This window comes from Coffea arabica, chromosome 8e, assembly GCF_036785885.1.
Source record: "Coffea arabica cultivar ET-39 chromosome 8e, Coffea Arabica ET-39 HiFi, whole genome shotgun sequence".
NCBI classification, from domain to species: domain Eukaryota; kingdom Viridiplantae; phylum Streptophyta; class Magnoliopsida; order Gentianales; family Rubiaceae; genus Coffea; species Coffea arabica.
Genome location: NC_092324.1, coordinates 49,422,374 through 49,445,289, shown reverse-complemented (window position 1 = coordinate 49,445,289; position 22,916 = coordinate 49,422,374). Strand labels below are relative to the sequence as shown.

At 36.3% G+C, this 22,916-nt stretch overlaps 2 protein-coding genes across 2 annotated transcripts; one reads left to right on the top strand and one right to left on the bottom strand.

The window, feature by feature from the left end:
- Positions 1 to 14,312: 14,312 nt before the first annotated feature.
- LOC113704368 (protein INAPERTURATE POLLEN1) lies at positions 14,313 to 15,738 on the bottom strand. Its single transcript, XM_027226234.2, has 2 exons — positions 15,615 to 15,738; positions 14,313 to 15,503 (listed from the first exon to the last, which is right to left on the bottom strand). The coding sequence occupies exons 1-2, from the start codon at positions 15,670 to 15,672 to the stop codon at positions 14,644 to 14,646; spliced, it is 918 nt and encodes a 305-aa protein (XP_027082035.1). The 5' UTR covers positions 15,673 to 15,738; the 3' UTR covers positions 14,313 to 14,643.
- Positions 15,739 to 16,813: 1,075 nt separating this feature from the next.
- On the top strand, positions 16,814 to 18,642 carry LOC140012970 (probable xyloglucan galactosyltransferase GT19). Its single transcript, XM_072061740.1, has one exon. It carries the CDS (start codon positions 17,165 to 17,167, stop codon positions 18,509 to 18,511), a length of 1,347 nt encoding a protein of 448 aa, XP_071917841.1. The 5' UTR covers positions 16,814 to 17,164; the 3' UTR covers positions 18,512 to 18,642.
- Positions 18,643 to 22,916: the final 4,274 nt, after the last annotated feature.

Sequence of the window (22,916 nt, the reverse complement as noted above, 5' to 3'; positions counted from 1 at the left end):
TTAAAATGTGTACTAATAATTGAATCCGGACCGCAAATTGTTTGGGACGGCTGCCCGCATATTCAGTTGTTTTTATATTAGATGACTATTGAGTGCAATAGTAACGTCATACGAGGATGCGAGTGAGCTTCATTTTCATTCCCAATTATTTTACAGTTGTCCGTTAATATCTCTTGCCCAATTTTTCAAAGCTTTCACATCTACAACCAGTAAAAGAGCAGAAAAGTAAAAGGTCGTTGGTTGTGTGAATATTTTGTATTTGCAATTACTTGATCTACTCAGGGTATTGATGTGAAAGAAAACGTTGACAAACAAGATCAAATTGAGGTAAAAATAATTTTTTTTTTGGTTGATATACGTATGATATACAATTAAAGAAGGAAGAGTAGATTCGTCGGTTACGGATTTGTGAAAGCGTATACGTCTATCCATAGGCGTAGAGTATTCATAAGTGTTGTGGCCCACTCATCTGGATGACGTGGCACTCTTCACATGTACCCTAGACATCTCACGTGGCAATCACCTTCTTCATTTGACACGTGTGAAAGTGATGACCCAGGCATAGTCCTGCATTTTTTAAAAAATTTTTCTTTTCCTTCTTTTGGGTGTTTTTCGGGTAAGGGCTGTCACGTAAAATCAGTGATTCTTTTACTTTTTCTACAATAGCTCTCTTGATTCACGTGTGCCAATCACGTGACCGAGGTGATGCCTTGTTTCCTTCCAAGTGTCGATCTTGTTTGGACAATCATTTTTTCTCAAAAAAATTTTACATTTTTGATAAATACATTTCTGAATTATATTTTTATTTCACGTATATCACATCGTTATAATAAATTTTTTTATAAAAGTAAAAAAAAAAGAAACTCGTACGAGCTTTAATACTTTTTTCCACCGAAAGGGTAGATTAATTAAAGACTTAAAGACTGCCATTGATGAATGATACTCGCACATAATCTAATACTACTGGGGGGGTCAGGTCTCCGAAGAAAGGTAACTAGGCCATAAAAAGGAAAACATGGGCGGTTTCTTTTTAGGGAATCACGTATGAATCTTCTTATATATTATGATAATCGCGTACAAGGTCTACTAACTAACCCGCACCTACAGACCAATAGAAGAAAAGCTTTTGTTGAGTTGAGGGTTGCAGTGGCAAAGTTGCATGGGTTTTTGTTACCAAATCAATCAATTGAAACTCTTTCTTTCTTCTTTTCTTGTTTGAAGGAACAAAAAGAATGCGTGGTATTTCTTTTTTCCTTCTAAAAAGCTGGGGAATGAAGAGCAGTTAAGAAACTAGCTAGTTAGCCTAGTTGGCCAAGAGTCACCTTTGTGCACTCCTGCCAATGTTAGGAGTTCAAATTACGTACCATATGAGGTTTTCTTCCATTATGTGTGCTAGGGTTTCTTGTATGAGTTGTAAACATATATGTAATTTATTGTTCCCATCATTTGCGTGGTGTTATTATGTGAGCTACTTATGTATTGCTCAATTGTTCGTAATTTAATTGTATTCATCCCATTATTGTGAATACTGAATAGTAATACTATACTCTATCGGACAAAAGAAAAAGGGGCCGCGGGAAGATGATCTTAGTATCGGAATGGCCTTCACTTCAGTTCAGAGTTTTTTCCTAGGGGCTAGGACCATGTTATGGTATATTCCCAGGGGCCAGGAACATGTTATGTTAGGTGAAAAAAACTAGAACTTATAGCCTAGCCATGTGAATGGAAGAAAGTTCAGTGGTTGGTGGAACCAGTCAAACCGCCGTTGGCTAAATTAAGGTTCCCATTGGGTAAACAAATATGTAAGAAGAAGAAGAAGGCGGTGGTAGTTACAAGAATAATTTGGTATAAAATGGGAAACGATCGAGAGAAGTTTCAAATGGCGCCTGCCAAGACATTTTACATCTTCCTGCATATCAGGGTATGGACCACTGCTAAATAACACCAAAAACAGGACGGTTTCAGATTTTTTTTTAACTTCTTCACCATTTCGCTTTTGACTAACTAAAGGGAACGCTAGCTTGAACAATGTGGAATGAGGAGAGGTGCATGTGAAAGTCCAAAAGTTAATCATCTTGTTAAATACACCGTAAGAGAAACCCGTGTTATATAAGATATTATTTAATGAAATATTGAGTAAAATTATTAATCATCTAGCCAGCAGAAGTCAAAAAGGGATTGATGAATAGACGTGTGCAAAAAACCAACTTCCTTTGTAGGAGTTGGCCACTACATTTATTGTGAGATTGGAGGTCAAGGGTTCAAATCTTGTCTTGCATCAAAAAGTTGTCACTTAGTGTGGTTTTGCTTAGATCGATAGTGGTTCAGTTCCCGTCGATTTCCCATGACCTCGTCGGATCACCCCTTTAGTATAGGCTAAATTACGAGTAGGAGTAGATATAGAACGGTAACAATAGATTAAAAAAAAAAAAGAAAAGACGTATGCAAAAACATAGATGTGATGAACTAGAATTCTGTAAACCAATTACATAAGTTTAGATAACGTACACGATTAGGGTGAGTGAATAACTAAATGCAAAAACAGATGTTTAATTAATAAGAATTTGACCAGTTACAACTTTAGTCATGAATAAATTACCAAGATCTAACTTTGAGAATCTAAGCCTTAAGAAATAGTACTGTGCATATTAAGCTAAAGTGGACCGCAAATAAGCAATTAGTACTGCATTTGCAGTTCATATCAACTAACAGCTAGAGCTAAGGTTTTGCAATTAAGTCAGACATGTAGATATAAACCCCTATTAGTTAATGTCGTTTTCCTTTTGGTTTGAAATATGACTTGGTTGGTAGACGTTGTTTTTGCTTCATATTTGATCTGCTGTACAAAAGAAAAGGTTTGCCAACCAAACATTCAGCTAATACTAAATAAGTTCTTAACTGAGATGCTTTTCAGTTTCCATCAATTTATGTCTTCATTTTCTTCACACTATTTCTTTTCCTGTTTGCTTAATTTGTTTCTTTGATTTGACTTGTCCCTGCAAGTTGAAGATTAATGTTCCTTTTCTTTATCGTTTCTCTTTTCCATATTGCATAAGTACGATCAATTATTGACACGATTTGCATGTGGCGTCGAACATAATAATTGCTAGAGCATATACGAGAGAACTGTGGAGCATACAATGGAAATAAAGTTTCTTTGTTTTCTCATGGAAATCATGAAGAAAATGTTTATAAGAGAAGATAGAAAACCCTAAAGCCTTTGAGATTTGGCATCTAAGAATGCTTTAAATCTTGTGAGGGAAAGAAAAACGTAGGGTCAATTGAAAACACGCTTTTATCATGCTCACGGAATTTGCATACACATTTCAAATTGATTTCACCAAAATGTTTTCCCACAGCCAATTCAAGAATGACTATTTGCACCGTGTCCAATTTGTCAGTTTGATATTAATTCTGAATTTTATGACCCAAAAGGTGTAAAAGCTTTTAGTTGCTGATTCTGATTTATTTGAACAGCTTGGAGGAAGCTGATTTGATGAAGAAAAGGCTGGGAGTCATAACTGCACTTATGATATTCTTGTTCTTGATTTAAAAAAAAAAAAAAAACTACTTTCATGGAAAAGCATTTGGGTGTAGTAATTGACTGCAAGCATTTATTTCAAGTAAAAAAAAGCCTAAATCCACACACTTGCATTCTAAATTCTTACGCTGTGTAAGTTTTAATGGGCAAACTACAAGTTGTCAATAATGCTTGAAAATTGTTGATCCATATAGATGGGTACCTTGATCAATAATGGAAGTAAGAACAGTATACTGCCATCAAGATTGAGGCCAGCGACTATTTCGGGTTCAATTATGAACAAATTGTCGTATTATTTAGCAGACTTGCATAATTGAGATGACAAGAAAACAAACCATGGAAAAAAAATACGATTATTTTATCATTTTCCGTTAGCATAGATGTGGCAAGAAAATAACATGTTTCATTTTCACATGAAAAACCAACAGAACCTAATTTGGATGAACATAAAACATGACACAGGCAAATCTCCTTCAAGTGATTTTTTTCTTTTCTTAAAAGTTGATTGAATTATTCTGTAATTGATTGAACTTTTTCCAGCCATTTGAACTATTAGGGAATCTTCACAAACCAGTCCGTAAGACTCGTGGAAATGAATTAGTAACTTGCTTTGCGTATGTTACCTAGATTTTTTATGACGGTTAAAATCAAACTTCTAGTCTTACCACAATAAAATGCCATCTTTTGGTGGCTGATGATTACTTGAACAACTCTTGAGGTTTTAACTTAAAAGGGTTTTTCTAAGGTTTTAATTTTAAAAAGTTTTTCTAACAAGTGCCTAATAGACTCTTGTTAGTTGTTATAACACCTAAATCACACATAATTTACCATATACACACCTAATTATTACCTTCCCTTGCAATTATAAACTTTTCTTATTTAATTTTATATTTTTAAAATATGAACAATTGAACTACATCTTTACGAGTATTTAATGGACACTTATTAAATAGATTCTTTAATAAAGGGTAAATTACCTTTTACCCTCATGTTATTTGATGTTTTATCACATAACCCCGCTATGGGTTAAAAATCTGTATATAACTCCCTTATGATTTGGTATAAAGTGGCGTATTTAGTTTTTTGTTAAAACTAATGGTCTATAGTAAAAAGTTCAAGTCAAACTAATAATTGACAAATTTACCCTTTCATTACTTCTTTTTTTCTCTCCAAACATTAAAAAGAAGAAATTGAAATAAAAATAGATAAATAAGAAACAAAAAATACCATTAAAGATTTGTTTGAACAACCTATAATGATATTTGTAGTAAAAAAAAGATTAGGTATTTTTTGTTTCTTATTTATTTGTGTTATATTTCCCTTCCATCTTTTTTATTTCTTATCTATTTATTTTTTATTTCCTTCCATCTCTTTTTATTTGGAGAAAATTAAGAATTTGTAAGCCAAAGTATTGGCTTTCAAAATCATCTCTTTCCTTCCGAAAAAAAGAAAGAAAGAAAATAAAAAATAAAAATAGGAAAAAAAAGTAGTGAAACGGTGAATTTATTAATTTTACTTTGACATTTTATCATTGACTGTTAGTTTTAATAGAAAAATTAAGACGAAACTTTAATTTAAATCATGAGGGAAGTATATATAGGTTTATACACTATAGGTGATTATATGATGAAGCACCAAATCATCGGAGATAAAAAGGTAATTTACACTTTAATAAATGTGAAATATTCTCGCTAAGATAGTAGTACTAGTTAATTTCCAAGTGAATAGAAGTACAGGTGTACGAAATATAGCATGCATTCTTCATGTCTACGAGTACACATGGGCTTTCAAGGGTTAGCTCGAGCGGTCCGCTCCCCCCTCTTCAGGGTATGGTGGATTTACCTGGGCAACTAGGGTTCGAGCCCTCTTGTCACCGTGCTCGAATGGAGTGGGGCCTCCTCTCCGGGTCGGAGTGGGATTAGTCGGGTCCCGTAAGGATTGACCCGAATATCCACTCCGTCAGTAAAAAAAAAAAAAGAGTACGCATGGGCAGTGTTGCCACCTCGGATCCACGAGGTTTCGCTGTCACGACCGTGAGAGACAAAGACGGAGCTAATAATTTTACGGGCCCGCCAAAATGTTTGCCAAATTGCCAATCATGTCTAAACGACGACGTTGACTTACTGACGTGGCCACACTTAGGATGTGGACTAACTGCTGTTGTGGGACCGGGTAAAGTACACAGGACGAGTGAGTCCTGACTCGGAGATGACGTGGTGGCGACTGTAACCGCCAAGTCTTGACTTCTGGCAGCCGCGTCAGGAAAACGTCCGAGTCCGCAGAACGCGCAGAAAATGTCGGAGTTCGAGGTAAAGAGTTCACAAGTGATTTCCGTCAAAGCACGAACATGATTAGTATCCTTCTCGTGATTATCAAGATTCCAAGAATCTTTTTATTTATTTTGCGCGTACACTTCACATTCGTATTGATCGTGGGAACTAGGAGCTTTTATGAGTCGTAAAATCGAGTTGAATTCGAATTAATTAAATTAAAATTCGACTCGATTCAATTTATTGACATCCACATGCTCTTCGCACACGCAGTGTAATCGAACTCCTCCTTCCCACATAATGTATGAGTTGCCTTTTTTCCACATTTGCAGCCTACTCTTCACACAGTTTCATTCAATTTATTTGCAGTCCCACTCTTCAAACAATTTAAATTAAAAGTTCTAACCTCCTATCTGATTACATAGCCCAATTGGGCTTCTCCTTTTCCCCTTAATGTATGAGTGAAATAGACGACGATAGTAATGAACTTGTTTGGTCGAGAGATCCAACCCCCGCCATTTGTATAGCTCAAGTCGACTTCCAAAGCCATCATAAATGCAACTTTTTTTTTTAAATTACTAAAAAAGGACCAAAATCATTTTGGCTTTTGCAAATCATAATTTGACTTTATTAATTACCATTGCTTCGAACAAAAGAATTTACTGAGTTGAATGTTCCGTCACTTGGAAAACACGAAATTGTTGAATTCATCATGTCTATAATTCAATGACCAAGCCTTGGGCCAGTCATTCAAATAGAAACGTAGTAGCAACAGGTGAAACCATTTGAATTCAAGGTCTAACAGTTAGTGAAGCTTCACACAAGAAATATCGAATTAGTGTATGAACTGTAATCTCACAATTCATGCTAGCACTGTAACATTCTCTCCGTTTTTTTTTTTTTTTTTTTTTGAGGGAAGTGATATATGTATGATTCTTGATTAGGACTTAGGTTCCGTTTGATAAAACTGAATCTGAATTCTAAAATCTGAATATTGAAACAATTAATTTGCTGAATTTTAAGCACTGAAAAAAATATATGAATGTCTGAATTTTAATGCTAAACCTATTTATACTGTTTGATAAATATTTATAGCTGAATGCTTAATAAGTTTAATTTGACAATTTTGTCCTTATATCCTTTCATTCAAAAAAGAAATAGAATCTATGATTTAATTAGTTTAAATTTGTTAGGTATGAAAATGACAATATTTATTTTCAAATCAAATTAATATAAAAGATGAAATATATTATATGAGGAGTATGGAGAAGATGTGAAAGTCATTAACAAGGGAGAAAAGAGAAACTAAAAATCGTTAGATAGAGAATATTAGGTTGTTTAATTAGATAAGAATTTTGAACATAATTAACAAACAAGAGTAGATTTGGTAGATAAGATAAGGTAGTTGAAGTAATTCTATTGATTCTTATCAGAATTAAGCATTCAGTTAGGATTCTTGTGCTGAAAAAAATACACACACTTTCAGCACTGCTTAACAAGTTCAGCAAATAGATTTTCATTTATCAAACACTCAAAACATCTGAATGTCTGAGACAATTCAGATTCAGCACTTTTTTATGTTATCAAACAGGCCCTTAGACATAATCATAGATGACAAAGCAACACGTATAAAATGATAATAAAAAATTTGAGGAGCAATTACAAATTCGAGTAAAATTCAAAGGACAATGGCATTTCAACTACTTGAGCTAATTAAGAATGAGCATAAGAAATTCAACTCGAATCTTGGTACTAATTTGTAATATTCAAATATCGAATTTATTTGTACGTTGTCATGCAATATAGACTTGTCAAACGATGAATCCTTTCAGTAGGGTCAGATCCCTCGAGCATAACTCTAAAATCCCAACGATTGAGTTTGATAGTAACATAACTCGTACATATACATGGAGTGACAGATATGCCGTTGATTAACTGTGCTTTTATGTATCCTTCAATGCGGACAAACCTCGAAATGCCTTAGAAATTTCGACTTCGACTTTATTGAGAGAAATTCTTGTAATGTATTGCTAAAGTTCTTTTCATGACAATGAAATGATTAGTAAAATGTAGTCTGATGTTAGATTTTCTTTGTGAAACATTGACTGGTCCGTTTGCGTAATTGATCAGTTAATTTTACCAAGTTTATTTATTTATAACTGACGGATTCCATGCATAATGACCTGTTAAAAGAAATGCAAAGACTCGCTAATCCCACGATGACTTGAAGATTTAGAAGTTTCCAAGTAGTTAAAGCCCCTTAGCAGCATGTGTTGATGCCAGGAATTTGAAGGGGAAAAGTAGACATCCACGAAACTGGACTAGAGTTAGAATCTAGTGAACCAACCAACAACTCCCAGGCATCAGCCATGATCTCATTAGGAAGTTCTTACAAGCAAAATGTCATTTCTTAACGAGAAAGCTATACTTGGTATTATTCATCTTTTGTTGAACTTCGAGAAGAAGCAGCTATCAGCTCTGATGGCCTTGAAACTCTTGAACCAACTAATAGATTGGGCGGTGCCCAGCAATTCTGGTATTTGGACTTTTGCTTTGATTCGCCACACATTTGTGTCAAGTCCGGAAAGTGTGGGTTGATGAAGCTTCTGACGGACCAAATAGGCTACAGCTGCAACAATGGGTTAATTACTTTTTCAAGTCAACATAAATTAATATGAGAGTTGAAAATTCCTTTTTCGTGGATCTATTATATATGAGAGCAGTCAAGTTTTTCCTTGGATGTTAATTCCAGTCAGGCACACAAGTTGCAGACAGTGAAAGCTTGCCAAATATGTCACTAGGTAAGAGTCAGATCCAATGCCACACGAGCGAAGTCTGACACTTAATCTGTCCGACGTTTAGATTAATCATTTGAGATCAATGGTTTTAATTAACAGTCAACGTTTGATTTGTATAGAAAAATTGACCAATCTTCCAAGTGAATTAGATCAAGGGTGCACTTAAAAGGCTCACGTCCCTGGTAAGGAGGCAAAGGAAGGACACAAACACTTTGTGGTTGGCAGCCAGTGAAAAGAAATTCATCATGGTTTAACAATTAATAAGGCTCACATTTTATTTTGTATTTTTTTTTTGTTGAATATATGAAAGCACTTCTATATGAGGATCGTTATTTGTGAGAACTAATATTGTAATGTGTCAATAGGAGATTAGTGTTAGTTGTGAGGATTACAGTTAAGCTCAGTATTGCTATTTTAATAGGACATTAGTAAACCTATACCATCGTACTATTAGTTTTAGTGCTGTGATAGGATGGCTAATAGTTTAAGTAAGGGGTAATATATGTAGATCATATTTTAATTAAAGGCAATATAGGTAGATCTAAAAAGCAAGAAACATTTAACACACTTTTATATTATTATTATTATTATTAATATATAGGATAAATTATTTTTTTACCCTCCTGTGATTTAGTGCTTTACCACATAATCTCCTATAATTTAAAAGTCTATATATTAGCTTTCTCATAATTTGGATTAAAGCATCGCCATTAATTTTTCTGTTAAAACTAACAATCAATATTAAAAAAGTCAAATTCAAACAAATGTATTGACAAATTCACCCATTCACTGCAGTTCACCATTTGCATTCGATATAGACATAGATGAGAATTGTGAAGTGTTGCATTAGCAAGTGTAACATGGGTCTTAATACACTTAATCAGTTGAGAATTGTAAGTAGCAGCATACAATCATGAATTAATATATATATATATATATATATATATATATTGCTTTCTGGGCAGAAGTTAGGACATCAAGCATTAATATAGACAGAACTTCCGTGAAGAGATTGTAATCAGTTAGATACTCCTTCAGACAAGTAATCTTCAACAGTAGATGCATGATTTGCACCCTTTTGTCTTTCTTTTCAGAACCAAGAATTTAGCTTTTTGTTTTTTTTTGGGTTTTTTGGGAAAAATAACCTAATGTGGTTGAATAACATTATTTAAGAAAGAGGACCATGTTGATGGTGGTCCAGCAATTGTTTAACTTTAAGCTTGAGGACATCCAATTACCTGAACCACAAGGACTTTAAAGTGGTTCAGGGCCACGACCCGAAAATCAAACTACGTGTTCCTTTATAAAGTCTCTTTCCTGTCCCAAAGGAACTGAAATTTTCTTTTTCAACTTGTGGTGATCAACTAATGAAAACCACCACTTAGTATTGCTCCAAAAAAATTTAAGATGTCGAAAGCCGACATGTTGTTTATAGCTTGGATTTGACGGAGGTTTTCTAATAAACTCTTGATGCTAGCTATTTCTTTTGTTATGCAGTTGTCGGCCACCTTGCTACTTGTCCAACGCTCATGTGACTAAAAATGGGGTAAGGATTTAAATAAAGCTCTCGTGTAACATGTTCTTGGTTCATGATCATGAAGATGGAGGGGAGAAAATGACGGGAATAATAGTTGTTAATTAGTCACCTCGCAGAGCTGGTCCAATATAAGTCCTTACACTCACAGCTCAAAGCTATGTATGATAATCAGCTTTAAAAGGTTCCGATTAATAATACCACATTCAACTGCATCAGTCTGCATGGATCTAGGGATTCCAATATATATAACACCTTGGTTAATATATTATCATAGAGATTCCTTACAATCACTGTGATAAGCCGTCAGCTAATGTAAAGGTCCATCTGGTGGAGACTTAATTACCTGGTACTTGTCCTAAATAGGGTTCACTAAGCAGATTCTCCAGTAAGATTATGTAACCTAGCTAATGATAATCATGTGTCGATCAGTAAATTTTATTCTAATCCTATGACTTAATTACTTGCATGAACACCTCGAAGAGGCAAAAGAATTCGAGGAACGTGGACAATTTGCTACTGGGATGAAATGTGAAAGTCAGAGGGGAAGAAGATTTGCAGCACCTATCAATAAGACTATTTGTCAGAGGGGAAGAAGATTTGCAGCACCTATCAATAAGACTATTTGTCAGAGGGGAAGAAGATTTCCTAACCGTAGTGTCACCTAGTCCTGTAATAGCACATCTAAGATCGGCCAAATTATATAATCTATTTCAGAGATGCAGACATCAATGGAATACGGAATGCAGGAAGCAGTCCTGATTTTAAATCTTCTCATCACCTGAAGAGATTCTTATGCAAGTATTCCGGATTAGTATCTCGTTCAATCCTGACATTTATTTTGCAAGTTGCAATATTTGTAGGACCAAAGGATGAGGGATCATTCAGCTGACGCTGTTGCAGTTTTACACAGTTCTGATAGTTTATGTTTGCAAGTTGCAATAATAGAATTAATTCAAGGGTTATTTTTTTTTTTAAATCTGCAACTCTTAACTTCCCTATCTTCTTGCTCAAAATCTCAAGAACCCTCAAGTTAATGCTATCAAAATCATACTGACATGGAAAACACCAAAAGCTTCAGGACAGTAGCTAGTGTCACTACTGAGTCAATAATTACAAAGCAAAGTTAGTTTTTTGGCATGAATGAGGTGGACACGCTACCGGTGCGCTTGTGTTGCCTAACTTGATGTTCCACTATATTTCTTGTTTAGGTAAAGTTATACTAATATTAGTTTGAAAAGTTCCATGCATACTTTAGGAGCCATAGAAAAGTCCCACAGGTCCCTTTTCATATAAAATCATGGGCGATGAAAAATCACAATTTGTGGATGCCTTTGCTTGCAGGCAAAAGCAACTCAAAAAGCAATAAAATGACAGCCTTTTGTTGCTTGTTTTCAAACCATGAACTTCATTAAATCGATATTAAAACCCTAAACGTGCATCTCATGACTAGAACTCATTGATCCAAGTTGCTTTAATTTTCTGCTCTATACTTCGTGTGTACGTTTACTTGGATCATAAGACAAAAGAAAAAAAAAATGAAAGAAGAGGTGTGGGACGGATTAGGTTCTTTGTCTCAGTTGAGATTGATTTTTGAGGGTAACAGGATATTCATGGAGAAGTTGAGGATAATATAAGGTTATAAGCTTTTGAAAAAAAAAATAAAAAAAAGGCTATAAGCCCTTTAAATTTGAGTATCATCTTATCTTGGTACAAATTAAGGGGACTAGTAATTTTACTGTGTTTGTATGATCTACTGTAATGTCCTTGCTTTCGTTCTCTTATTCAAATGAACTGCTAATCATGCTAATCATTCTCTCTTCCTCTTTCTAATACTCATACCAGGTGATGTAACAAAGGCACCCCGCCATCAACTGTTAAATTTACCCAATGAATACGTCACTCACCAATCTTGTCTTTTCCTATACTAACACCGTGCTTTCCATTCCTTCTGATCTACTTACTCCGGAGGGAATAGGGAGAGTAGAGTTTCATTTATATCGTAGATTTGGCAAACATAACAGACGCATTAATCATCCAATTTTCCTACAATTAAGAGTATAATGGCTGTTTTAGAGTTGTTTCTTGAAGCTGTTTGACCTCCGCCAGCCGGTAGAGTAAAGCAGCTAAAGATGCTACTTAATCTTATAGCTAGAGAGAATCTGGGAGTTAGTAAAGTATAATTTCTCAGATATTCCTCTGATGTTTTCCATTTATGACAGTTTTGGATAAGGTTCATGACAAAACTCCAAATATTTGCCATTAGTGTAATCCCTCGTAATCTGATCTTTACTCATACCTGGACTACTGTTAAATGCATAGAAAATTGTCACTGACATAGCCACAACAAGTGGGATTAAATCTATATAAGAGTTTATTAGTGTTTTTCTGAACTTAATGATCTGGACCTGGACTTTGTGTCTCTTCCTCTTGCAACTTGCATTTGCATGTTCGTGGCTGTGTTTCCATGCAACAATTGTACAAGTTCCTCATTTGTCCCCATGCAAAACAATAGAAGGTTAGTATTATAAGACCATATGCTGGTCTATCTGATTAGCTTCTCCAAATTAATTCGTGTCTACAACTTGAAATTGACAGAAGTGATGCCATCAAGTTTGGGACTTAATTCAGAAATGCAGAAACTTCCAGACAGCTCTTTTTTTTTTTTTTTTTAATTTGTTGACCAGGGAATTTTGCAGTCGCTACCCGAAAGTGTGCACTGGATAAACCCCGTTTCATGCAATAGCCCGCCAACCATACGGAGGGATAAGACACACTGGACAAGCCCTATGCGACAGAGAGCTCATTTTACGAAAGAATCTTTACTTGTTCTATAGCCATAGTTCCGCAACTTGATCAATTTCCCAGATTTTTTTTCCCTGTGACATTGTGGCTAAAGTAAACCTTAGTCCCAGAAACTATCTAGATCAAACTTTTCTATCTAGCCAGGAGGAAAATAGAAAGAAAAGAAAAGGCATGCTGCAATTAATCTTGAAATGCGAAATCCGCTGTTTCTGTGTCAAAAATTGAAATGGTTCCCTTTTTCTTCCTATTCGTTGTCGTAGATTCAGATAAGTATGGCCACTCAAATATTAACGAAGACAGCCCGTTGACAAAAGGGCGTTATTCTAATGTTAGTTGGATTGGGCTTGCTATCCAAAAGCTAATAAAGAAGAAAGGAGCTCCATCGTGCGTGAGTCAGACAGAGTCATCTCGTGCAAGCAATAAAGGATTCAAAAGGCTTGGGCTAGCAGCATTGACGGATTTAAAGTTTTGGGGTAGGATTGAAGGGTTAGTATATTGCAAGTTTTGGTCTAAGTCCAATGCAAGTTGACGGAAAAGATTTCCACAGACAGAGGCCTCAATGACTTCATGGATAGCTTCACTTACCATTGGCTGATTGGCACCATAAGAGATAGCCATTACCATAAGCTCCTAAAATTTAGGGTTAATTCCACTTTATCCCCCCAAACTTTGGACGATTATCCACTTAAGTCCCTAAACTTCAAAATGGGACACTTAAGTCCCTAAACTTATAAATACCTCCCACTTAAGTCCCTGAACTTATAAAATGGGACACTTAAATCCCTAAACCCTTATAAAATGGGACACTTCGACTACCAACGGCATTCAGGATTTGTTAATAATTTTCCTTAAGTGGGAGGTATTTATAAGTTTAGGAACTTAAGTGTCCCATTTTGAAGTTTAGGGACTTAAGTGGGTAATCGTCCAAAGTTTGGGGGGACAAAGTGGAATTAACCCTAAAATTTATGGGGCAGAACTATAAAGGCTCTCCTAACATTTTCCTCAGGCAGAAGAAGAAAGAAGAAAATGAAAGGACATCTTTTAGCGGAGACCAGTTTATATTATCATTCAGGACAGAAGGAAACTAAAAACCATCAAAATGGTCACCCGTACAAGTGCAACCTTAAGAATGAAATTGAGACTCGAATATGCAGATAACAACAAATTGTCGCCCTTTCCATTCCATTTGAGGATTGCAATTAACAAAATCAACCTGATGAAACCAATCCATCTTGTAGACACGGAAACTCAACGCTTGTATCAAAACCAATACAAGCAGACCTGGATTGAAATGAATAGGGCCAGTCAGTAGACCTATGGAAACATTTGCATCAAATTACGCTAGAAATCAGTACGGTTATCAATGAACAAATCACGTTAAAGGAAATTGAATTCATCAATATGGCCAGAAGTACAGACTCTGAGATCAACATTCTGTAATTTTTCTTTTTTTTTTTTGGGTGCAGAATAAAATTCTAGATTGTCTAATTAAGATTACAACAACTTCCAACCTTTCCCTCGAAGAACTGTAAACCAAATTCCCAATTTGACGAAACAATGCCATTCCCAGAAACGCAAATTATGCAAACAAACAGAGGACCCTGAAAGACCGTCCAAATTATGCAAGAAACTCAGGCAGCCCATCACATCATTGTTTTTTTGCTTCAAGAAGGACATCGGAATCGAATGAATTCCTTAATTCATTGCCACCTTGTGTTTCTCAAATTCCCGAAGCAATTGCTGATCATGAAACCCAACAAGAAATCGGGCTAATCCTTCAAAAAACTGAGCCGCCTGATAAACATTGGTAGCATTCAGGATATCAGCAAGAACACTTTTCCTCAGCCTATTAGCATCCAAGAAAACGTTAACCAACTCCTCCATCGCCGCCATCATAGCCTCTCCGACCGCCATCTCCACATCCTCCTTCCTCCCTTCATATTTCCTCCATTCAAATCCCACTCTCTCGACGAACGCTGATTGCGCGTTTCTTGCACGCACCACCAGAGGCGGCACCATTAGCCTCAGCCCGCATTCAATCTGATCAACCCTCATCGAAATACTCTTGGATGGACCGTCCCATGGCATCAAACCGCTGCATGGCTGCAGCTGATGATCATCATGACCAAGAAACTCCCGAAACAGGGGAAGATCCACCACAGTTTTGTCGTCATCTTCTTCACTCCCTCTTCCTACTCCTCTTTCTGTTTCTTCATCATCGAGAAATGATCTGAGGAGGTTCGTGAAGAGATAAGGGTGGAGATCACCGAGCCAGAGGAAGGGCTTCTCGAGGGAGTTACGCCATTCTGGGAAAAGGAGCTCGGGAAGGGTGTTGATGGAAGATGAACAGCAGAGATCAAGCTCTTCATAGTAGGCTTGGAAGTGGTGGTGCATGGCGTCTACGTGGGTGGCGAGGAGAGTAGGGGAGGAGGCTGAGAGCATCGCACGGCGGAGATGAGGGAGGAGGGAGTTCTTGAGGGTGTTGAACCATTGATTGTAGTAGTTCTTGAACGGCCTTGGTGTTGATGATGATGCCTTCTTGCTTCCAAACAGAGCTGCCATTTTTTTTTGGTTGAATTGCAAGGAAGAAAACGAACGAAATTAGTGATTGGATTTTTGGAAAACTGGGGAAAGGAATAATAGTAGAGATGAAAATTGAAATATACCGGTGGCCTTCAACATATTGTTAAATCCTGGCTCCAGTGGAAGAGTTTTCCTGGACATGATTCTTGATTCTTGGGATGTTTTTCTTTAGATGAGCAATGAAGAAGGCAACAAGGGCAATTTACACTTCTCATATATATATATATATATATATATATGTATATATAGGCTTGCAGTATGTCAGTTCTGGATATGAAATTAGCCGCCAAAATACTGAAATTTTATTCATTTGAGTGGGATATCATTGACCCTGTTTTATGTAAATCTAACCCAGCCCATGTGAAGCACTTTGATCAAGCCCACCTTGCTAGTTGATCGCCAGAGCAGTCCAAATGCTAGGAGTAGTATTACTCTCATCCTACCTCCACCGACGTTCCTTTTCTGGTTGTTGGTTGCCACTTTCCCATTTTCTGAGAGATAGTTGCATTGTTCCTATTAAATGCTTTCTTCTTCTGGCATGAAAGCAACATATGCCAAAGTAGAACTCATCATCTTATTAGTTATTGCCTACCACTTCAGACCATTTTATCTTTTTGGTTTATTCTCTTATTAGCACAAAGTCTTTCTTCTCCCATTTTACGTGAATTAATTTATAGTACTGTAATATTGAGGTGCAATTTTCACCAATTGTGCGTTAGTTTGAATTATTATTTATTTGCACTACTTTCATTATTATAGATTCTTGTAATCTTGTAGCATTGATAACAAGTTAAAGAGTAATGAGATTCAATTAGTCGAAAAGTACCCCAAAGAACAAAAAAATTAAACGCCCCCACGTTGAATGGGCTGGTGGTTGGCGCCTCTTCATCGGGATCGTCAGGTCCTGGGGTCGAACCTCCGCAGCAACATCAGTTCCGCTGTGCATCTAACGTGCTAGGTCTGATTGGGGCGTCGGGCTGGGCCGGAGTGGGATTAGTCGGGCCGCCATTACGGAATTGATCCGGACACCCACTTCGTCGACAAAAAAAAAAAAAAAAAAAAAAAAATTAAACTCTGTGCAAGCGCCCCAAAAATTGCACGTAATCATGTAAAATGCCTATTGCTTATTTCTAGCATTGAATATTGGCTAAAATTCAGATATTTATCTAGTTTGAGAGTAGTTGATAGACAGATGTCATTCAAATTTAAACTCAAATTAACTTCAAAAACGTATACCTTTTCTGGCTCAGGCGGTTGTTTCATTTCATCTTGAAACCGAATAGCATTCCTGCTTCGCGTCCTCCCCAAACACTCCTCCTCCTCTGAATCCATGACTTTTTTTTTTTTGATAATGATGAATCCATGACTTAAAGAGTGTTAAAGATGGCCATCAAGAACAGAGAGAAAAAGTCAAAATCTCATTTCTAGTTTCCTGCGTCAGCCTGTAAACAAACAGTCTGAGAAAGAGAACAAACCAAAAACTTTGCCCGCCTTCACAAAAGGACACGTAACCACAACTGTGTCCTCCCTGGTCAAAATCCCATGGAGCCAAAGATCCAATCTTTCTTACTTATCCCTCTCCCCACTTTCTTTCTCCGCCACCCCTCTCTTCCCATAACCACCCCAGCCAACCATGCCGCCACCACCACCTCCTCTTCCTACTTTTTCCCTCATTCTCCTCCTCTTCCTCCTAAGCTCCACCACCATCTCTCAATCCCAAGACACAGATCCTGAATCAGACTGCACCGACAAATGGATCCACATCCGCCACCTCCCACCCCAATTTAATGTTGACCTCTTAAAAAACTGCTCCGAATACCCTCTTTTCGACAACTTCTGCCCTTACCTCTCCAACCATGGCTTAGGCCAAAAAACTCACAACAGCTCCCACAGCTGGTACAGAACAGATCCTTTCATGCTTGAACTCATTTTCCACCGTCGCATGTTAGAGTACCCTTGTCTTACCTCTGATCCAAATCAAGCCAATGCCATCTACCTCCCATACTATGGAGGCATTGATAGCCTGAAATACCTTTATGGTCCAGAGGTCAATTCCAGCTTTCTACATGGCCTAGATTTGTATCAGTACCTAGTACATCAAGATTCACCAAACATATGGAATAAAAACTTCGGTCACGACCATTTTTTGGTCATGGCTAGGCCAGCATGGGACCTTATCCAACCTCTATCTGCTGATCCACCAATTTTTGGTACATCATTTCTTGAATTGCCTGAATTTTATAATGTCACAGTATTGACTTTTGAGGCCAGGGCATACCCTTGGCAAGAAAGGGCAATTCCGTACCCCACTTCATTTCATCCTCCAAATTTGGCATTTTTTGAGTCTTGGGTTAACAGGTTGAGGAGGACTAGGAGAACTAGTTTAATGTTGTTTGCTGGTGGGGGTGGAATTTCGGCAAATCCCAATGTTAGGAGGAGTATTAGGCTTGAATGTGAAAATAGTACTGGCATGAGTGTGAATGGTACAAGGTACACTAAATTATGTGATTTTGTCGATTGTTCAAATGGGGTCTGTGAGCATGATCCGTTGAGGGTTATGAAGCCAATGTTGCAGGCTACTTTTTGTTTGCAGCCTCCAGGTGATACACCAACTAGGAGGTCAACTTTTGATGGGATTCTTGCTGGTTGTATACCTGTGTTTTTTGAGGATTTGTCTTCCAAAAAGCAGTACCAATGGCATTTGCCTGAGGAGAAATATGAGGAGTTCTCTGTTTTTATACCAAAGGAAGAGGTAGTATATAAAGGGTTGAGCGTTTTGGATGTGCTGATGAGTATACCAAGAGCTGAAGTTAGGAGAATGAGAGAAAAGGTTTTGGATATGATGCCAAGAGTTATGTATAGAAAGCATGAGAGCTCACTCGGTTTGAGGAGCAAGAAGGATGCGTTTGATATTGCTATTGAAGGCACCTTGCAGAGGATCAAGTCCAGACTAGAGGAAATAGCTTCATTCCTGGTGTAATTTTATTAGCTCCTTGTAGTTGTGGTGCTTTTTCTCGCCTCTTTCTTTGTTATGTATTTGCCAATGGGTGTACATGATTACAGAAGCTTTGTATTAGTAATTATTAAAAAGGAAGAAAAAGAATTTGCATACGGATTTCCACTGATGGATAAAAAACTAGTTGATAAATATGGTAGAACCGTAGAAATGGTGATTGTTATGAACATCCCCACTCAGATGCATCCTCGACACAGTTCACAGCAACATTTGGAGGTCAAGAATTTCGACTACATTGGTGTCCCTCTGCTATAAAGTTTATTGCTTTGATTATAGCAGAAGAGCGAGATCAACCCTGAAGTGGTAAAATTTGTAGCATCCTGCTTTGCATTATTGATTGTAAAAATTTGAGACCTTTGAATGATGTTTAAACAAGAAGATCAGCTTATGTGAGACAATTGCCTTAATGCTTGTTTTGCATTCTTGTAGCTGGTTTTTGGTAGGCACTCTTGGATGCATGTTTAGCAGAATTTTTAAGGCAATCAGCGGTTTGCTCGAGGAGAAAACTTTGAAGAGCAGAGGACAACTCTGCAACTGAAAGCCATATTTGGGAAATTGGGCTTGTGGTAGATTATGCTTCTGTGATCTGTCGACGACAAGAATATTTCATTATAGTTTCGAGCAAGATTTTGAGTACAGGCGCTGCAAAACTGTGGCTTGTGATCCTCTAATTGGAGCATTGAAACCAGGAGCTGCAAAGCCTGCTATAGCTTTGGCTGCAAATTAATTTCCATCTATGATGATGAAAATAGTCAACTGCCCTGAAGTTAACTATCCTGTTTTCCTGTTAAGATTCATGTAGGGGCATTAACAAGAAATTGCAATGAAGCTTTAACTTGCATCAAGGTAAAGTGGGTTGGTGGGGGCTGATAGAATTGAAAACAAAAAGCTGTAACTAAGTCGATTGTTGCGTGACGTGCAACTGCAGCCATTTGCAGCTAATGAAGGTCAAATTGGAAATAGGCTGACTAGCTAAAGCATTCAGCAATTTTCTCTGCAAAACGGGGAAGTGGCTGAGAACTACAAATCTCCACCGGAAAACATAACATGAGAACACCACCTCGTATCAAAAAAAAAAAAAATCTTGGAAGAAATTTCGTAATCAATCAATGCCAATGGTTTGGGTCTCATTATTGGGCCCTTGGCAACAAAGAGTTTTTCCTTGCTGGGTTTGGAAATTTGCAAGTTAACCGGGCTGGTGAGGGTGAGCATGGAATTATCAGAAACGACCAGGGTCTGTGACTATTGGGCTTTGTGATGATCATTGAAAAAGCTACAAGCGCAGATGCGGAGTTATGGGCTTACTGTTTGGTCCGGGGATGACTGGAAAGAGGGCTTTAAACATTTGGAAGTTGAATTCGCACCGCTGGTTAAAGAAAAAATATATATATATTTTACCTCAAAATTGGGTTTGATGTCCTAAATACTCGGATTATTCTCAATAGAACACCCATTCATGCATACAATTGAAAAAAATTTTATATTTCATATATTTTAAAAAAATTCTGAAAAATGATTTATACTTTTCAGTTAACTATATAAAAAACGTAATAAATTTTTTATTTATTATACTTCACAAATTATACATTAATTTTTTAAAAAAATTTTAGTTTAGAGTAAGGACAATGATTATCTTCCTAGTTACATACAAAGTAACAACGGCATGTGACATAATTCCATAAATTTTGTACAGATACAAGTAACAATTTTAATAAATTTAACGTCTTATACACAAGGATAAGAGTTATCATTGATATAAATGTAGCATAATCTTTGAAAAAATATATAAATTTAACAGTACTTTTAGTTTCATAATTTCCAAATATATTTGTACTATTCACGTACAAATTAATATGCGTAATTTGGCCAAACACGTATCTTTACACCGAACTTTTACTCATATTCTTGAAAAAAACTTTCGTACAATATGCATGCGTAGGATATCTCGTACCATACCCATTTTGTATCTTACTATAGCTAGCTAACTACTGCCATGAAGGAAACCATTTTGAGGAGATTTGTTCAAATCGATGAAACATAAGCCTACATAAAATGACTTCGTACATAAGCCTACATAAAATTCTACTCAGTGATACTAGCATGAAACATCTAATTAGGCCATATGTAACAAGATAAATACACGAAATTTCATGTGGTTTCACGACCCACCACCTTAAAAGTCAAAACAGAAACAATTTAAGAGAGGAGATGTTTCAATGCAAAGAAGACAAGTCAGTAAAATGAGCCCCAGTTCTTTTGGAGCCTGATAGACTTTTATTTATTTTTTTATCTCCTCTTCGCTAAATTTCTTTTGAGCTAGGCCAAATATTACTTGCATATAAACATTTCATGTGAGACAGATATTCTCCCAATAATTCAATTGTCCACCACGTTAAATTTTGGCTGTATCACTTTACGAAATCCTTATTGCTTTGATCAAGAAAGTCGATCTACAGCCAAAAGTGAACGATCCAAACGCTAGGACTCGGGAAAATTTATGAATTCTCATTCTTGGGGTTTTGGACGAAACAAAATTTTCTGTGAGACAAGTGCTAACGTGGTGGCATTTTGATTATCAAAATCGCATTATATGGTGAAAAAAAGATGGGATTTTAATTCTTAGTTTGATTTCTTGGGTAATAAAGATCAAGGGCCCCACCTTAAGATGAACCACTTTGCGTGGACGTGAGACTGCTACAAAAGAATCAAAGGTAATAAACAGCAAAAGAAACAGCGGAGCGGAAATATTCCACAAGAATCAAGCAACGGAGTACGAAAACCTGGACAAAGCAAGCGTGGAAGTGAATTCAGCAACGGAGTACGAAAACCTGCAAATGCACGAGAAAAATTGAAGTTAGGAATAAGGATTGATGGCGGAGAAATCAGAAATGTATTGTACGAAAAGATATTGGGAACTTACTGGGTTGAGGGAGAGAGTACAGAGATATTGAATTGCTTGAAGTTAGGAGATCAGACCTGGTGCTTATATAGACAAAAAGGAAGAAAGGGAGGAAAAGACTTTTCAAAGGAAAAAAAAAAGGTTGACGTATTAACATTGTTTTCACACATTGACGTATCTTTATTCTCTAACTAGCTATCAATTCATGGTCATGCCATGGTAGTTTTTCACAATTTGTATTATTAATTGCATGATTTCAGTGACGTTCGTCCCCCTTAGAACGCTAAAAGTGATAAAGCGGACTTTTATATTCTAATTGCCTTTCGAACTTGTGTACCTCGACATTCAGACACTTGCGCTTTGACTTAAATGCACGTCCCTTCCTTTGTTTGATTCAGGCTACTTCTGCACTTACCATCATTGGCCAAGAGTCACCTGGGTAAGATTTTGTCTTCACGTTGGCATCTTCATACTTACTAGGAGGCATGAACGCGCTTTGCGCGATAGAAATATAAAATGCCCTGCCCAGTTTTGAACTAATCAAAATAATAATTTATGTAGAAAAATATATTTTTTAGTATAGGTATTTTACAAGTATGAAGTTTTGTTGATATTTCTTGGATGTTTCTCACAAAGCCTTTGGTGAATGGCAACTGGCAACTTGCATTTTTCAGAAAACCATTTCTGATGAAAAAAATGGAGCCAATGTAGTATATAATACAGAGTAAGGAAAGAAAGAGCACCCCAGAAGTTCCTCTTGTTTATGATTATAATTAACAGACCAACATTTAAATCTCTGTAGTTTGTTTTCAAGGCATGACTCTTTAATAATTTTCCAAATTAAGAATTTTTATTTTTCTTTCAATTTTTTTCTATGTCTATTACATCTAAACTATTAATTTTGTTATCAATTATTCTTATTTAGTAGTGAGAGGTAAATAATAACAGACTTTAAAAAATTATAAATTAATTTTAATATTGTCATTCCATCAAATATTTTTCTTTTTTTTATCATACATTTTGTTAGCTTCCATTTTGATTTTGAGTGGCATGAATAGGTGGTATAGAATTGCAGTATTTCTTAAGTCCTAACATTTTTTGTATTTTATTTAGGCCTATTATTAAAAGTATTTGAATGCTAGTTATTGGCTTGTAAGTTTTAAGCTTAAATTTATATTTCTCAAATTATTGTATTTTTATGTATTTGATCATGACTGCGCCACTACCCTAGCATACTCAATATCTTCTAATGTAACATAGTCACTGTATAAAAGGTTATGCCTGTGTTATTATGGTACCAATTTATGATACTTTTATTAATAAAAATATTTTGAGGACTAATGTTAAGAAAAGAAATAATCAGAACAAGGGAAATAATTTATATTTTGTTCTTTTCGGAGATTTTTATCGAGCAACAAGGTGTTTAGACGAGAAATTGCAACTACTAAGATTAAATGACAAGCAAACCTC

Coding starts and splice junctions, on each gene's coding strand:
- LOC113704368 (XM_027226234.2), bottom strand. CDS start 15,672: ATGTCCAGGAAAACTCTTCCACTGGAGCCAGGATTTAACAATATGTTG. Junction 15,504..15,614: donor CAATATGTTGAAGGCCACCG/GTATATTTCAAT, acceptor AAAAAATGGCAG/CTCTGTTTGGAAGCAAGAAG.
- LOC140012970 (XM_072061740.1), top strand. CDS start 17,165: ATGCCGCCACCACCACCTCCTCTTCCTACTTTTTCCCTCATTCTCCTC.